General features: G+C 37.8%; 1 protein-coding gene across 4 annotated transcripts in view; it reads right to left on the bottom strand.

The window, feature by feature from the left end:
• Nucleotides 1–382: 382 nt before the first annotated feature.
• The window catches only part of LOC140169871 (uncharacterized), a 38610-nt gene continuing 22089 nt past the window's right edge, over nt 383–16903 (bottom strand). Inside the window, exons 4-11 of one of the 4 annotated variants that reach the window (XM_072193183.1) lie at nt 16435–16506; nt 12980–13048; nt 9295–9442; nt 7041–7229; nt 6266–6355; nt 2763–2861; nt 1159–1652; nt 383–481 (exon numbers count right to left, since the gene is read on the bottom strand). In XM_072193183.1, the coding sequence (XP_072049284.1) occupies nt 1369–1652; nt 2763–2861; nt 6266–6355; nt 7041–7229; nt 9295–9442; nt 12980–13048; nt 16435–16506 (951 nt within the window). In that variant the 3' untranslated portion in view covers nt 383–481; nt 1159–1368. Of the gene's footprint in view, nt 482–1158; nt 1653–2762; nt 2862–4493; nt 4788–5025; nt 5071–6265; nt 6356–7040; nt 7230–9294; nt 9443–12979; nt 13049–16434; nt 16507–16903 lie in introns of all 4 variants that reach the window. The other 3 variants (XM_072193184.1, XM_072193182.1, XM_072193185.1) reach the window with 3 other exon arrangements.

Here is a 16903-nt window from a genome sequence, read left to right as displayed (position 1 = left end):
ACATCAACAAGGCATTGTACAGCCGGAATAGCGCAAACCTTAGATTGTAACATCCACCATTTATCTGTGCAGCTCCCCAAATTCCATAGGGTGAAGAAAGTTTTTGATAGCAAAACAACTAATCACTTTATTTTTAGTTAACCTTGCCTTCCCATCAAATAAGTATATTTTTCGGCACTAACAAGCAATTTTAGCCCATCAGTGCTGTTAATTTTAGCATTTTCATGTCCTTGATCGACCAAGACAAGTTTAGCCTCCAAGCACTGTTAATGTCAGCATTCTACAAATCTGACTTACTCCTTAGTACCCCCACCGCCCATTCACCTCAATCAATTAGACCCCTGATCTACCTACCTAAGAACTCTACATTGTCGAGATTTCTCCTGCTGGAGCGCCTCTACACACACCATGTCATACGCTTCCCCATCGTCATCAATCGCAATCTCTGGGTTACAATTCTCGTCTGTACTCCCCTGTCCACCTGTGAATACGGGAAGCAAAGGAAGGAATCCTGTTAGCAATGTGCTATTCCAGTTGCAATCCATACACCCCCTATGGAACAACATGATCTTAATCTCCCACACATGGGGTGTAGATTTCAAATGGAGCCACCCATTCAGGTAACCCTATTTGAAATTCACACTCCTTGTGTGGAAGATTAAGGTAATATCTTCCACAGAGGGTGTTTGGATTTCAAATGGAATTGCCAAATGCCTCTCCCATACTGTAATCATTGTAATACACATTTTGTAGGGTGTATAAGTTATCATGCCAATGACTTATGGAGATCAGAGGCACAGGAGGGGCGTAGGCATTATATACAGGTTTTCTCTGACGGAACTGTTTAATCCAAAATTGATATTTTTCGGTATTTTGATTCCTGATCCTTCTTTTGCAAACTGATCATGAGTGTAACTTAAAAATTAAGGTTCAATAAATTGGACTAAATGTTAACTGCATGCTTCTGAGTTACGATAATGTTCATAAATATAAACAATAAAATAAGTTGTCCAAAATTCACAATTTTGTGGTGATATTTGGGAGTTGGTCAGCCAGAGGCCAAAATATTCAAAGTTTCAATTGGGCTACCAACTTGCGGTTTGGTAACACTGATGTAGGCCTCTACAAGATTTCAACATACAAGGATCATCCACTTACCTTGTATATTGCATAGTACATATACATCTCCATCCTCTGCCTCTCCTTGTTGTGCTTCATTAATATTATCCTGCGATTGATCCATCGTAGATGATCTCTGTAACACCTGTGGAGACTTATTGCCCGGTTTTGGTAGAACTGCCGGTTTTCTTTGCTGATCCACAGCATTGCTTGCCTGACTGTTATTTCTGTTCATCCCGGATTCGACGCCTAATCCGAGTTTAACGGCTTCTTCCGGGCTAATATTTCCATAATAATCGTCGCTACATGTTTCTTCAGGAGGGAGGGGTGGTTCACCGGACAAAAATCAGGAGTGGAGATTCCGGGTGGTAGCCGTGTTCGATCCGGGTTCTTGTCTTCTACTTCAAAGTAGACAGCACCAGGAGTGTTCATGTGTTCAGGGTTTTCTATTTTTTCCGATTTGGTAGTTTTTGGAGCTGCTGATGCTTCTGATGGTTGATGATTGGGGACTATGTATTCTTCCTCTTCTTCAGCTGTCAAAATATGAACGAAAAAGTTTTTGTAAATAAATTGAAAACTACATAAAGCCAACCTTATTGTTGGTTACTTAAAGACCCATTCAGTGATCCCAGCACAAGTGTAAAAAAATTAAAATTGTTTATAAATTGCTTAAAAGTGAAGGACAAGCCATTCAAATTGTCATTTGGCATTTTTGAAATGACAGATTTGGCAACAAATGAAGAAAACAGCAGTACTGACGAAGTTGAAGACCCATTCAAAGCTAATTTAGATACTGTCAGTATCTAAATTACAGATTCGAGTAAAATGTCTTATTTTGTCTTAAATACACAGCTTTCGGCTGAACTACTCCCAGGCTATGTTAGTACATCTATGACAATGACAAAGGTACCAAAATCTGAATTTTGATGATCGTCCGGGTGAGCAAATCACTGAGTGGGCCTTTAATAAAGGATACGGTTCTAATTAGCAGCCTCTACATCATCCTACTTTTGGTTCTTCCTTCAAGTACCGTAACCACCCGGGTATAAACCCACCTTCAGGTATAAGCCCACCCCCTATTTTTCAAAACATTCTAGGAACAAGGGTGCACTCGGCTATAACCCCAGTACTAAATTTTGGCCAAGTTCTTAAATCAAATCAATGCTTTTCTCTCACATTTAAGAATAAATAAAAAAAAATATCAGTTGATAATTAACATTCCACACTTAGAATTTTAAGAAATTGACATAGATGATAGAAATTACTGGTACATTGGACATATACAAATGGGGATTTTTTTATCTTATTTCTAAATTCAAGTACTAGTCCCTCCCCGGTTATAAGCCCACCCCCATTTTTGAAGTGAAATCTGCCATCGGGGCTTATACCAGTGGTTACTGGTAATAGTCCACTTCAATAATTCCTGAAAACTATTGCATAATAAAATGAGACGGCGTCATTATCAATGTGCAGATTGCTACGAGTGCGTACACTCTACCAGACAAACGCGTTGTTTGAAAATTTCTGTATCAACAATGACATATTCTGATTATAATCCCCTCAAGTCCTATTATTATTACTCATCAAGACTCATTCTCTGATGCTGAGTGGATTCACACCCATGACTTCAAGTCTACACTAACCTGTATTAATGGATGGGTTTGAGCTGCCAAATGATTCTTCCGGATACTGATACTCATGATCATCCTCTCCATCTGATACATCATTATCATTACTTAGAGCTGTGGAATACAAAAATACAAATATTAAATTAAGAATGCATAGATAATGTAAGACAAAAGTAATGTGCAGTGATCACAAATAAAAGTCTATCCTTAGTGTAAGTATACACGGAATTAGCCTATTACCAAGACTTCAATGAAGGATATTAGATAGCTAGCTTTATTGGGCTATTCAAGTTGAAATCCATACACCCCTATGGAAGACATGACCTTAATCTCCCACACAGGGAGTGCAGATTTTAAATGGAGTCACCCACTCAGGTAACCCCGTTTGATATTCACACTCCCTGTGTGAAAGATTAAGGTTGTGTCTTCCATAAGGGGTTATGGATTTCAACGGGAATTGCCCATTCAGTAAGCTATATAATCCCTGTCTTGACACTATACTAGGCTAACACTGAGTAAGCTTACATGAAGGTAAAAACATAAAGCATGCATTGATTGTATTATTTTCAGCACTAGGAGGGCCTTGATTGGACTAGTGTGATTTGGCATTATATAATTTAACAGTATTCAGGTGTGTGATCCTCAATATTTGAATTGTTCTTAAAGAACAAATTTAGAAGACTTGGAAATTAAAATTCCAGGATTTTAGGTGAAGGGTGCACTCAATTTAAAAGAAATGTGATTTACAATCTTCCAAAATGCTTTAATGCTTAAAATAAAGTCTCATTTAAATGCCTAGCATGACGTTAATATCAAGCAAGCATGCAAGCAAAGATATGTTAAGCATGCAAATTGCAATTACTAAAGCACTACAATACATTAGCAGACAAAATGTCATTTACAAAGCTAGCATCATTAAAACTAATATTTTTCAAAACACATGATGTTGTTTTTTCATTAATTCCATGATTTTCATTAGTTTTTTTACATTTGAAATCTTTTATAATGAATTAATTGGTTAATATTAAGAAGCTTAATGGACACCTTCCCTCTCCCCATTATATTGAGCAACTTCATGATTAGTTGTCTGTATTGAATGGATGTCAAAAATTCCATGATTTCACAATGATCATACAACAATAACCGATTGTACTATTGTAAAGTCTGCACAAAAAGTAACACAGCCATTATACATATGCCTATAGCTTTAGATCTAATAACTGTTTTGACAATATTTTAACATAGAGAGTCGGATGATTTATTTATTCATTTTGATACCCCATTTGTCCAATTTCTCTCAATATTAAAACAACACGGCAGTGTTTTGAAAGAAAAATAATATTGAATAGCACTGGACAAATTTATAACTGCTGCATTACTCTTTGTGAAGTCTTTAGTTTGGGTTATGAATGCACTTCATGGTAACAAAAATGTGAGTGAGGTGGTCTGTCAGAATCAGATATCTGAATTTATCATTGAGCACTTGGAATCAAAAACGATAATAATTTGTGGAGTTTACAATTTAGGCTCTCTTGCTCCCTCTTAAAACAAGTTTGGCTCTAGTAAGCTGTAGAATCTGTGATTGTCTGCCTTCAGCTTATGAAAAGTGATTTTCATTATTAGTCGGGTTTGATACAACAATATCATGCCTGATTTCGATCTTTGATGCTTTACTGAATGCCTAATTCCTACTGATTTCTAAACAGACCACTTCACACAAATTAGTCTTGATAAATGATGTAATACCCCGCATAGGAACGTGAGGCGGTAATTTAGGCGGCATTGATACAAGCTGCACAGCGTTAGGAGGCAGTCTAGGCCCTTGTTTGGTAGGATCAGGCTTAGCAAATAAATTAGGAGCTGGAAGCTTAGGTGCTTGCTGCTGATGCAGTATGTTAGCAGGCAAAGTTGCGGACTTGTTGGCTACTGGTACAGGGTCTTCCGGATACTCGTAACAATCATCGTCGTCGCTATCGCTGAAGTCGGTTTTATATACCACGGTTGAAGCAGGTCTGCCGGTCTCGTCGATCCTGGCTGTATCTGGGAGGGTATGCGTGGTGGGGAAAGAAAGACAAACATGCAAAATGACAAACAAATGACAAACAAGCAAGCATGCAAGCAAACAAGAATGCAAAAATCATTCATAAAATGGGCTAAGAGGAGTATGAATTTCATATACCCTCTGAGAAAAATTCAACCTGAATCTTCCACAGAGGGACGGCAAGTTTTAAATAGAGTTGTTTATAATGTGCTAATTCCATGTGAAATTCATACTCACCCTGTGGAAGATACTTCCAAGATTTTGCCCAGGGGGAGTGTAGACCTTAAATGTATCAGCCCAATGTGAGAAAACAATATGGTATGATTTTTTGCATTGAGCACGGGATTTAGTTGATAAAACATTGAATGTAAGGCAAAAAAAAAAAAAGTTTGTTTCCTGTAGTGCGCGATTTCGTTATTGACGGCTTTTTATGCATTTAGATTTTTTTCTTCACTTTTGAAAAAAGAAAAAAAAAGAAACCGGATAAAATCGCAAAAAATAATATAAAACACTACTGGAGTAAACATCACACATTTTTTTAATACTTTTTTAATCTGCAGGTTGAAAGGGATCATAAATATTCTTGAATATGAAGAAATATGATTTTTTTTTTGTGTCGGAGAGACCCACTGTAATTTTCCATTCCAATTTGACCTGTTAAGGAAACAAACATGTTTTTTTTTTGCCTAATACCCATATCATACTAAGCAATCGCAAGAAGTGTAGCTTTTTATGCGACATAACTTACGTCATCCGAAAATCGGCAGCCAATGTCTGATCTTTAACCTATTGCCCTAACGTCAAAAGCAATTTTCAGCCATGACTGAAACTGGAAGCGATTATCATTATTGATTTTTAATCGCACGCTGCAAGGGCTATGATGATATGGGTATAAGGTGAGCTGCTTAAATATGACATAAATAGGGTGGAGCTGATATCATTGGGAACACAAAAATGCTGAAAGTATGGTAAACCAGGATTGCGAAAATCAATGAGAAGATGTCATGGTTCACTGTGTACAATCACAAATAAATCTTGCCACATATCACATTCTACTACATGGGCTATTCCTCAATATTCCACACAGGGGGTGTGAATTTCTTAAGGGGATTACCTGATTGGGTGTCCATTTGAAATATACACCACTGTGTGGGAGATTTAGGTCATGTCTTTCATAGGGAATGCCAGGGAGGGAATGCATAGATTTCAAGAGGATAGCCCATATTATGTCATGCTGCAACCATTTTAGCTCTCCAACGCTACATTTTGATGGGCTATGATTTATTCATGTATAGCTACTTTAATACTTGATCAATTGATCAATTAATCAATCAATCAAACAATCAATCAATCAATCAATCAAGCAAACAATCAATCAATCAAACAATCAAGCAAACAATCAATCAAGCAAACATTCAACCTGAATTTCATGCAGTACAGGCATTGCCAAATCAACCCAATCAATTGAAAATCTTACAGGTTCTTCTGTACTTCACAAGTCTGACTCCAGTATCTTTAGATTTTTTGAATCTTTTGAGTCTTTTCACTCCTCTGGAATCTGTTTTGCCTACATATTAACAAAATCAATACCAGCAAATGAGTAACAACTTCCCTTGGCATAATTAGGGACAAAATAAAAACTCGACCGGCGGTTGACCGGCGGTTGACCGCCGTTTCCGTCCGGTTGCCTTTGTTCTAAACAATGGTAACCGGCAGGTCGAGTTTTGATTTCATCCCTAAGGTAAAAAGAGTAGATGACATGTGATCAATAAATGCTTGGTTTGTGTGTCAAATAGAAAACCTTAATGAGGAATGACAATAATTTCAGACCATAACCCAATTGTCAATTCAATTTTCAGTGAAAATAAACAATAACAGTCATCAACAAGGACTGCCATTTCAACATCTACTCAAATACCACAATTGGTATGAGCACACACACATTCAACACACATGTCACTAACAATAAAGAAATAATAAACGAGCAAACACATATACTGCAGACCACCGCAAACCGAGGACGGTGCTCGTTTGCAGGTAGGTCCACGGTTTAATTGGAAAAACCCTCACGTGTGGCCTCGTTCGCACCAACGCACCACAAACTGCCACACATATGCAAAACCAAAACTTACACTTGCAATACCCATAATAAAGAAGTAATAATCCAACCTATATCACCCCCCCCAGGACACACATACCCACACACCCATGCACATGCACACTTCAAAACATGAGTTTATAGTTCCAGTTACCTGGGAAATGTTTTGTAATATGTTCCTGCATAGAATGTAGATTTGACATCTTTGGTTGCGTTGAAGGCGAAGCCTTTCTCATTGGTGGCGCTGACACTGTCCTGTTTATCTGGTGTCTGTCTAATGCCGCATCTCGCATCGGTAATTCCAAGTCAAGTTTTTCAAAGATTGGCTCGACTTTAGGGTGTCCTGAAATCATGAGAAAATGAAATAAGTTATCAGACGTGTTGATCTCACATATAAAGCAGTTGGGTTCAACTACAAGTCATCAGCTCAACCTCATGATGTCCTGAAATCATAACAAAGTTAAAGAAGTTGTCAAACAAGTCGCTCTCACATAGCAAGCAATTGGGTTGAAAATCTTGTCCGTCACTGCCAAGGTAATACGCCCCCACACATAACGACTCAAACATGTGATAATATACGAGTCAGAGTACCCGTACCATAAACTGTCATCCCAAATCCCATACAAACAAACTCAAAATTAACTTAACAGGAACCCATAATAAACAAAATTGGCTCCTTCACGGTTATAAATTCACTCTTTACGTCTATTTCTGCTCTTGATCATATACACCTACACATCGGGCTATTCCAGTTGAAATCCATCCACCCCTTGTAGTATACATGACTTTAATCTCCCACACAGGGAGAGTCAATTTCAAATGGAGTCACCCATTTCAGGTAACCCCATTTGAAATTCACACTCCCTGTGTGGACGATTAAGGTAATGTCTTCCATAAGGGGTGTAAGGATTTCAACTAGAATAGCCCATAGCTGCTATGACACACGACAAGTACCCAGTCAGAGTTATACCCAGGGAGATAAGGGTGTTATCCCAGATCCCAGTTGACTGTCTGTATCCAACCCTATCAAACACCCACACATAACACCCTAAAAAGTATCGTGACTCACTGGGCACAGGATTCAAGCCAATTCAAACATTTAATGCTGTGCTCATAGGCTTCCACATCAAAAATCAAGTTCCAAGTTTTGAGATATTTTCTCAAAATATCAAGAGTTATCTTAAGAACCACTGAACCAATACTAGGCTTCTTTGTACTCATTTTAATGCATTTTTCATGATGATTCCAAATATGGTCATGTAAATTTATAATTCTGAAAATTTTTAATATTAAAAAAAAAATTGAAACTTGTTGTCTGCAGTCGCTGTGATAAGAACCCATTTTTCATTTCCTCATTTTAGATCTTTTTCCTTCTGATGCGGTGCACATGATAGCAACCCCATTGCATTTCCGATTAGTTACGCAGAAGTTACGCAAAAACTTCATGGAGTTATTGCAAAACAAACACAACGTCCTTTGAAGCACAGTCCTGTGAAACAACTTTACTTGGGAACATTTTAAATTTTAAAACGTCAGCAAATTTGTATTGAAATTAAATTGCTATTAACTTTGGGGGTGTGGATTCATGGGTTTGAATGGAGCTCTTTATGGCTTGAAGCCAAATTAATTTGATGCTTAATTAAGTCTTACTCATTTGCCTGTGATGGATAGCAGTTATGGATATTAACAGCCGAAATAATTGCTGACTTGAAATTTGCAAGATACAAAATGGTTTGTTGTTTATATCTGCAGAAGAACATTGCCAACAAACTTTGTTCTGTAAAATGTTTTTGTTAAGTTATCCAAAGCACACGCAATGGTTTCTACCAGAGAAAGGATTTGAACCCCTCATCTTTAGCCTTTGAGGATACCTCAAGTTTGGATTGGGTAGGGAGATAATGTTAAGAATCTGAAAGTAGACCCATCACAATACCAAGTACCTAGAGATATTGGCAGAGTTTGGCAATTTATAAAATTTTGTGGCCTACAAAGAGGCAAAATTGGGCTATTTTTCGAAAACAATTTGAGAAAATTGTGAAAAAAATGACCCCTTCATTTACCAAAGTTAGCCCATTGATATAACAAATGGTTGAAAATGTGACCCATGATTGTCCCTTTATGGTCATTTGAGTACACCCCCTATTCAGATCTTTAGGGGGAAGGGTAACCTTATGGTTCTTGTACTGAGTAACTCCCCTCCCCTGGATCTTTAAGTAGGTATTATAGTCCACTTTTAACAAAGAACCTAAATAAGCCTGAAAACAGTATGAAAATGGCCAGAATGGCCTAAAACCGGCTGAAAATATCACGTAAATCTGGACTACAAAAAAACCTAAATTTTGGCAAAAATTTACATCACTGTTTAGGGGAGGGGTACCTGTATGATCCTTTATACCGAGCCAACTCACCATTTGGTAATTCTTGTCCGGCGTACACAGGTGTTTCGCTCATCATTTCCCCGATTTCTTTCTTGGTTTGGAATATCATCTGCATAGTACTAATAGCATCTAGGTAATTGTTGCTGTAAGTTAATAAGGCATCACGGATGCTCTTTGCCTGCACACAAAATAGTAACAGTTATTAGTGTTAAATTGATGAATGTTTTCAGTCATCCAGTTGTAGTATATGAAGTTTGGAATTAAATCAAAATACTGGACTTACTATTTTTAGCAAAGCTACGTTGCGTGTGATACCATCACACTTCATCAGGCATCAGGCAACTGACCTGCTGGACTGGTCATGTGATAGACGGCTAGGGATGTGGGTGAAACCAAACAAGCCCTAAAATCCAGAGTAAACCAACATAGGCGGCCGAGCACCAACGAAGCCCAAAACTCTGCTGTTTATTTACATCTCAAAGAAAGTGGTCATTCGATAAACATTGAGGATGCTACCATTTTAGACAGGGAGGAACAGTGGCACCGCCGAGGCATCAAAGAGGCTATTTGGGAGAGAGTAGAATCACCATCACTCAATAAAAGGGAGGCCTACGATACAACCTATCTCACACATGGGACAGAGCCATCAAGCCGATCCTTAGCCATCTGTCACATGACCAGTCCAGCGGGTCAGTTGCCTGATGACGTGTGATGGTATCACACGCAACGTAGCTTTGCTAAAAATAGTAAGTCCAGTATTTTGATTTAATTCCAAACTTCACTTATTAGTGTTATATGGTAGTTTGGAATAAAGACCATTAGATTTACAGCTATAAAATATACCACCATTTAACATGAAATGGGTTAATATTTTTCAAACCTGAACAAATGCCATAATCACAACATAAAATCTTTCATATATAATTGAAGACTGAATTAAAAAGACTAGTTTGCGTCTGACATAAGGGCAACGGCGCAGTGTGATTGGTTGCTGACTTGCGCAGTACGGCATTTTTGGTCTGGTTGAAAGGACATCATACACGTTTTAATTCGGTCTTCAATTATAGCTTCTCATGTCTGAGAGTCATATTACCTCATTATCTTGGCTTAAAATGGTCAGAATGGTATATTATCTAATCATTTTTTGTAAAGAATAACAAACTTAAAATTGGACAGAATTCGTACATGATGGCTTTAAAAGTATCTCCCTGGGGTGGGTAGGAGATATGGCATACAACAGTAACTCTTTTGAAAGATAGCGACTGCATGTGCAGCTTTCTGATGAACAATGGACTTCAGAAATACACTTTAACATATGTTACTTTTTCTGATAATTGTAAACTTTTAAACATTTTGTAAATAGAGTTTAAAATAAAGTATGTTTTTGCCAAAGCAATTGCAAAAAGTTGGTGTAATATTTTCTTGGCTAAGAATACTTTGGTTGATATGGTAAAATCTGGTGAAGCTCCAAAATTTGGTCATACGTGTGCAGACTATCAGTGGCGGCGCCAGGAATTTTTGTTCGGGGGCAAAGTGAATTTCAGGGGGGCAAAACCAATAAATTTTGGCACAAAATTGCTGTAAAAATAAATTTTTGTAAATTTGTTTTTTTTACGGGGGCAACAGGGGCAAGAGTACCCCCTGTGGCACCGCCACTGCAGACTATCATAATAAATACATGTAGCTTAGTATTAAATGGTTGCAAATTAATTTTTGGACTTTGTTAGAAGTTAAGGAGGAAAAGAAAAGATTAAATGGATCCCTCCTTAAGTCTAACCTCCATATTTAGACCAGGTCTAAAGTTAGCCCCGGTCAAACTTGTTTTGTGCATACTGGAGTAGCCCTCAAGAAAGTGCAATGTGGTGTCATACTTTATTCTAGAACATACGAGTGAGTTTCATAATCTTCCACAGATGTTTGTTTTTACATAATATGAATCCATAAAAGCAAGCATTCAAGCGTATGACGCTCCCCCTGCCTAGCTGCATCATCCATCACCCTCTGGCCATTTCCCTTCCCTGCCTGATCCACCCACACAAACTCAAACATGAAATTATAAATAGACTCATCATGAAGTCATTATCACTGGAACCAAGTACATCAAAGTAGAACTGGGGGACATGGTAGTTCCAGAACCATCATTGTAACGAAAACTATTCAAATTTAGATTTACGTATATTTTTATAATGCAAGGCATGCCATGTTTGCTGTCATTACTGAGTCACTGATAAACATGCTGATTCATGATAACACATAGGTACAATAGTTCTGTGATGCAACAAAACCTGGTTAATAATTAAAGGGGGTTGAAAAAGGGAAATGCGACATCGTTCACTTTTTTCCCCAAGGTACCCAAGGTACCTGTTCGATTGTTCAAAGTTAAACTTTGTGAGTATCAGCAAATCAGTTCTTTTTAAAATATTTCCTATGGTAAAAGGATCAACAGCCTCATCCCCCATTTTCTTCATCAAAACTGAGATTTTGGTATTTTAGAAAGCTCATATTTTTCTCATTGCTGATTTTTTTTCCAGTTTAAATGGTGTCAACAAAAAGGTAGTGATTTGTTGTAACCAAACCGGAAGTGTATGGGGCAATGTTATACACGTTTTTGCTTCTCATAACAAAACTGCTGGAGCAATACAACTCAAAATTTGATAATTGTTTTAAATATGGTAGGCATCAATCTATAAAGAAAACAGAACATGAAAAAATCGGACCATGCCTCTTTAAATCAAGGGCACACCTGGGGTTTGCAGAGGAGGAGGGAAGGGTCACCCCTAAGAAAGTATTTTTGGGTGAAGTTGGTATATAAATAATGAAAATTGATGTGGCCTTGATGTCTTTATATCTTTACCTGAGCTTCTGTTTCCCCTTATTCCCTCTCCAAACATGATAAGCTTGCATGCTTATAATAGGAATAATTAGTACAAGACCCCATCTGCAACAGCTGAAAGGAGTCATATTTTTAGATGAGTACCATATAGATTTGGCTATTCCAGTTGCTTTCCTCACACCCCCTTTAAAGAAGACATAAACTTATCTTCCACATATAAGGAGTATGAATTTCAAATGGGTGTCACCTGAATGGTTGACTCTGTTTGAAATCTACACCCCCTGTGTGGGAGATTAAGGTCATGTCTTCCATAGAAGCTCATTGGGGGTGTATGGATTTCAACTGGAATAGCCCAATACAGAAATAGTCACATTGCAGCTAGGGTCTTCTTGCATTAATCCTGTGATGTAATCCTTTGAAAGCCAGCACCTGTTTAAGCAATTTGTTTGCACCTGCATGGCCCCAACAAGATGGAAGTGTGTTTCTGCATGGACTGTGAAAACAAGTTGGGAATATATAACTATTGACCCTTTGCACAATCATCTCAAAACAAGGTTATATCCACAAAGTATGGGGTGTGTGTGCGTATGCCTGTTAAACACATGCTGTAATACTGCGTACGCTTTAAAAAAAGCCTTCTGGCGCATTGCTAGAAAAGCACGGGAAATAAAAATGCACTTTTTGTGCATGCATTTGCAGGGAGAACCTTGTTTTGGTAGCAAGATGGCGGATACGTGCAAAGGGCGAATAGAATACCTCTTTGTACCGTTTTTACATTAATAATAATGCAATCCCTAACCCCAGTTCTATTCTAATTCTAACCTTAAATCTATAAAACTGATCTCATAGATTTCATTAATGAATAAAAATATATCAAATTACCTTGTATTCTTCAAACTCTTGTGTCTTTACTGTGAGTACTTCTGTCATTTCTTCATCCCTTGTCTTTGCCTGTGTAAATAGATTGTTAACACAAAATTAATCATACTCCTGCAGTAACAGAGCAAGAGGAAAGAGAGAGGGTAAGGGGCAGACAGACAGAGGGATAGAGAGACAGGCAGTGACATGGAAAGATACAGAGAGGGAGGAGAGCTAGAGGAATATTTGACACTAACATGTCATACTGTTAAAAGTTCTATCCCTGGTTCGCTAGATCAGAAAACTCTCTGTTGACAAGGCTCAGTGAACAGCTCTTTTTACAGCCACAGGAAGCCTGCATGTCTCATTCAAGGTACTTTTTTTAAAGAAATCAGCTACTCCTAATGAAAATTCCAAACTTGTCAGATAGCAACCCCGCTAAAATGTGCCAACATTTTAGCCAATCCTACCAATTTAAATTTTTAAAACTTTTGGTAAGATCACTGATAGATCTTTTAATATGTAAAATGTTAAATTTTTACAGGTTTTAAAAATCACAAAGGTACACATGAAGTTGCCAATCTGTCTATAAACAAGCTTATAAAACTACACATAATTATGACATGTCCATGCAAAATCAAATCAAGTATTGATACATTCCAATTCATTCATTTCTATAATTAATCAAAACACACCAGGCAAGTCTGATGTAAACACATTTTGTTGGTTGCTTCACATACTGTTGTATCTAAAAAGGGCTGCCTTTTGTGATCTTTTAAAATTACTGTCATCTAATTGTGATGAGATACACTATAAAATTAACTTTATATTATGACAGTATTACAATCTCATGTCCATTCAAAAAGAAAGAGGCATTTTGAAATACAAAATAACAACATGAAATACATGTACAACAATGATAATAAAAATCACACACTGCAACTTTCAAGATACACCAGTATGTGGAGCAGACAACAATATGTGTGCTAGCTGGTCATATTTTGAAAGATATATAGCACTTGGTAAACACAACTTGTTTGCCGATGATCTTCAAAACCATTTATACCATTCCAATCAAACATCTAGTTATAAATTAGTGTTTTATTAATGGCCTGTTACTTGTTAGAACAAATAGTAAGTCCTACATCACTGTGACAATAACAAATTATAATACATACACATACCAGATATTATGCCATCATAATGAGTACTGAAATTAAGATCGGCTCACCCTTTAAACCAATTGGGCAGCTTTAGGCCGGGGGAGGGGGGGGGGCACTTCCATGACAGATATGCATCATGTGCCTCGGGATAGACCCCCTTTTTCAAACCGGCTTGTACCCAATGGCCCCCTTTTTGTGTTATGGTCCTACCTATTACCCAATGACCCCCTTTAAAAAAATCATGTACTCAATGACCCCCTTTTTCTATTTCCTGCTATACCCAATGACTCCCCTTTTAATTCCAAAATTTAGGTGGTATTTGTGTTCTCCTCCAGAAATAATGAGATTTTTCACATTTCCAAGGTGGCCAAGTTGTTTTTACGCAGTTTGGCACTTATTTATGTGTACTTAATGATACTCTTTTGGCAATCCTGTACTCAATGACTCCCATTTTACTTTTTGTTACCCCAGTTTATTCAGGTTGTGTACTGAATGACCCCATATTTTTGTAATTGTACATTTGACCTGAATGCCCCCTACTTTTAACATGGCCGAGGCACATCCCTGCCATTTCAGATAGGGAGTGCCTCCCCCGGGCTTTAGGCCAAAAAACAAAACAAATTATTGTGTTGCCCTCAAGTGGGAAAAATGGGAAAGTTGGGTCGGTCGGTCAATTGTTTTTAACCCTTCAGTTTTTAAAAATCCCCACAAATATTAAGTAATGCTTCTTCCATTAGGGACATTTGTCAATTTTGCCCGGTGGGTTCAGTCTTCACTGACAATGTGTACGCATGATGGTTCCAATTAGGGTACTTTTCAAGAAATGTCCGCGGAATTTTCGAGGACAAAATTGTTCGCGATTGTCCAAATTAGGGGTGTTTGGGAGCAAAATTGTCCTTGAAATGGAGAATAGGGTGTATTTCTAGGACTTTCGTCCGCGTTTTACCGCTACAGTTTTCGTTATTGTCCTCATTTCCCTTGAAATAGGGGGAAATTCAAAAGCGTCCTTGAAATGGTAAAAATAGGGTATTTATTTCGAAAAATGTCCTCGATTCCTCGTAATAAGGGGGTGAAATGAAATTGCGTCCTCAAAATGATAAAAATAGGGGAGGTATTTGGGGGCAAATTTTCCTTGATTTCGCGCAAAATAGGGGGTAAAATTGCTGCAAATGTCCTCGATTCCCCATGAAATAGGGGTCATTTTCAAATCCTGGAACGGTCATACGTCCTACCTTTAAATACAAACTGAGCCCACCGGGCAATTTTGACTACCAGGTACAGGATACTTGTTCGAAAATCAATTTAAGACTAGTCTTTCAAGAAAATATTAATTTTAAGTGAAAAACATATCTGTAAAAATCATCATCAAAAAAATTGTGACCCTGATATTTCAGGATTTACTAGGATTGGTCACTGAGGGCAACACAGCAATTTTTGAAGGACAATTCTAGCCATATGTTTCTCCCGGATATTACTTTTCAATTCAGGAAGGAAAGTACGTAATTTAGGATGACATAGTACATTATAAAACCTACACAAACAATGAGCTCTTCCAGTTAAAATCCATAAACATCCTATGAAAGACATGACCTTAATCTCCCACACAGGGAGTGTAAATTTCAAATGGAGTCACCCATTCAGGTAATCCCATTTGAAATTCACATTCCCTGTATGGAAGATTAAGGACTTCTATTGGGGGTGTATGGATTTCAACTGGAATACCTCATTTTGGAGCAGATGACACTGAATGGGTGACTCCATTTGAAACTCACACCCCTGTGTGACAGATTAAGGCCATCTTCGATTGGGGGTGTATGGATTTCAACTGGAATACCTCATTTTGGAGCAGATGACACTGAATGGGTGACTCCATTTGAAACTCACACCCCATGTGTGACAGATTAAGGCCATCTTCGATTGGGGGTGTATGGATTTCAACTGGAATACCTTATTTTGGAGCAGATGACACTGAATGGGTGACTCCATTTGAAACTCACACCCCCTGTTTGACAGATTAAGGCCATCTTCGATTGGGGGTGTATGGATTTCAACTGGAATAACTCATTTTGGCGCAGACGACACTGAATGGGTGACTCCATTTGAAACTCACACCCCCTGTTTGACAGATTAAGGCCATATCTTCGATTGGGGGTGTATGGATTTCAACTGGAATAACTCATTTTGGCGCAGACGACACTGAATGGGTGACTTCATTTGAAACTCACACCCCCTGTGTGACAGATTAAGGCCATCTTCGATTGGGGGTGTATGGATTTCAACTGGAATAGCCCAGTATGTGATCGACCTTGTACTTACTAGTTGGAGTTCAGCTTCTGCACTATCTATCTTTGGTTGGTCAACTTTTTTACTTTTTCTTAAATTTTCTACCTGCAATGAATCACAAAAAAACAGAACATATTAATAAGATTGTAAACATCTCAAGTCTCAATTGATGGTGGTGTTCGTTGTGGTAGTGACGATGATGATGACGATGTGTGTATGATGTTGATGATATTATTGATGATGAGTACAACACTACTGACAACTAAAGACAATGCTGCTGCTGCTGCTGCTGACGATGACGATGATGATGATGATGATGATGGTGACAATGGCAATAAAGATGATGTTGTTGAAGATGGAAGATAGAGGATGAAGATGATGGAGAAGAAGATGAAGATGACAAAGATGAAGATGACAAAGATGAAGATGAGATGAAGATAAAGAGGACAATGAAGAAAAGATGAAGATGAAGAAGAGAATGAAGATGAAGAGGAATATAGGA

This window comes from Amphiura filiformis, chromosome 14, assembly GCF_039555335.1.
Source record: "Amphiura filiformis chromosome 14, Afil_fr2py, whole genome shotgun sequence".
Lineage (NCBI taxonomy): Eukaryota > Metazoa > Echinodermata > Ophiuroidea > Amphilepidida > Amphiuridae > Amphiura > Amphiura filiformis.
The sequence above is the reverse complement of the archived record's forward strand: the minus strand, read 5'-3'. Positions and strand labels throughout refer to the sequence as shown.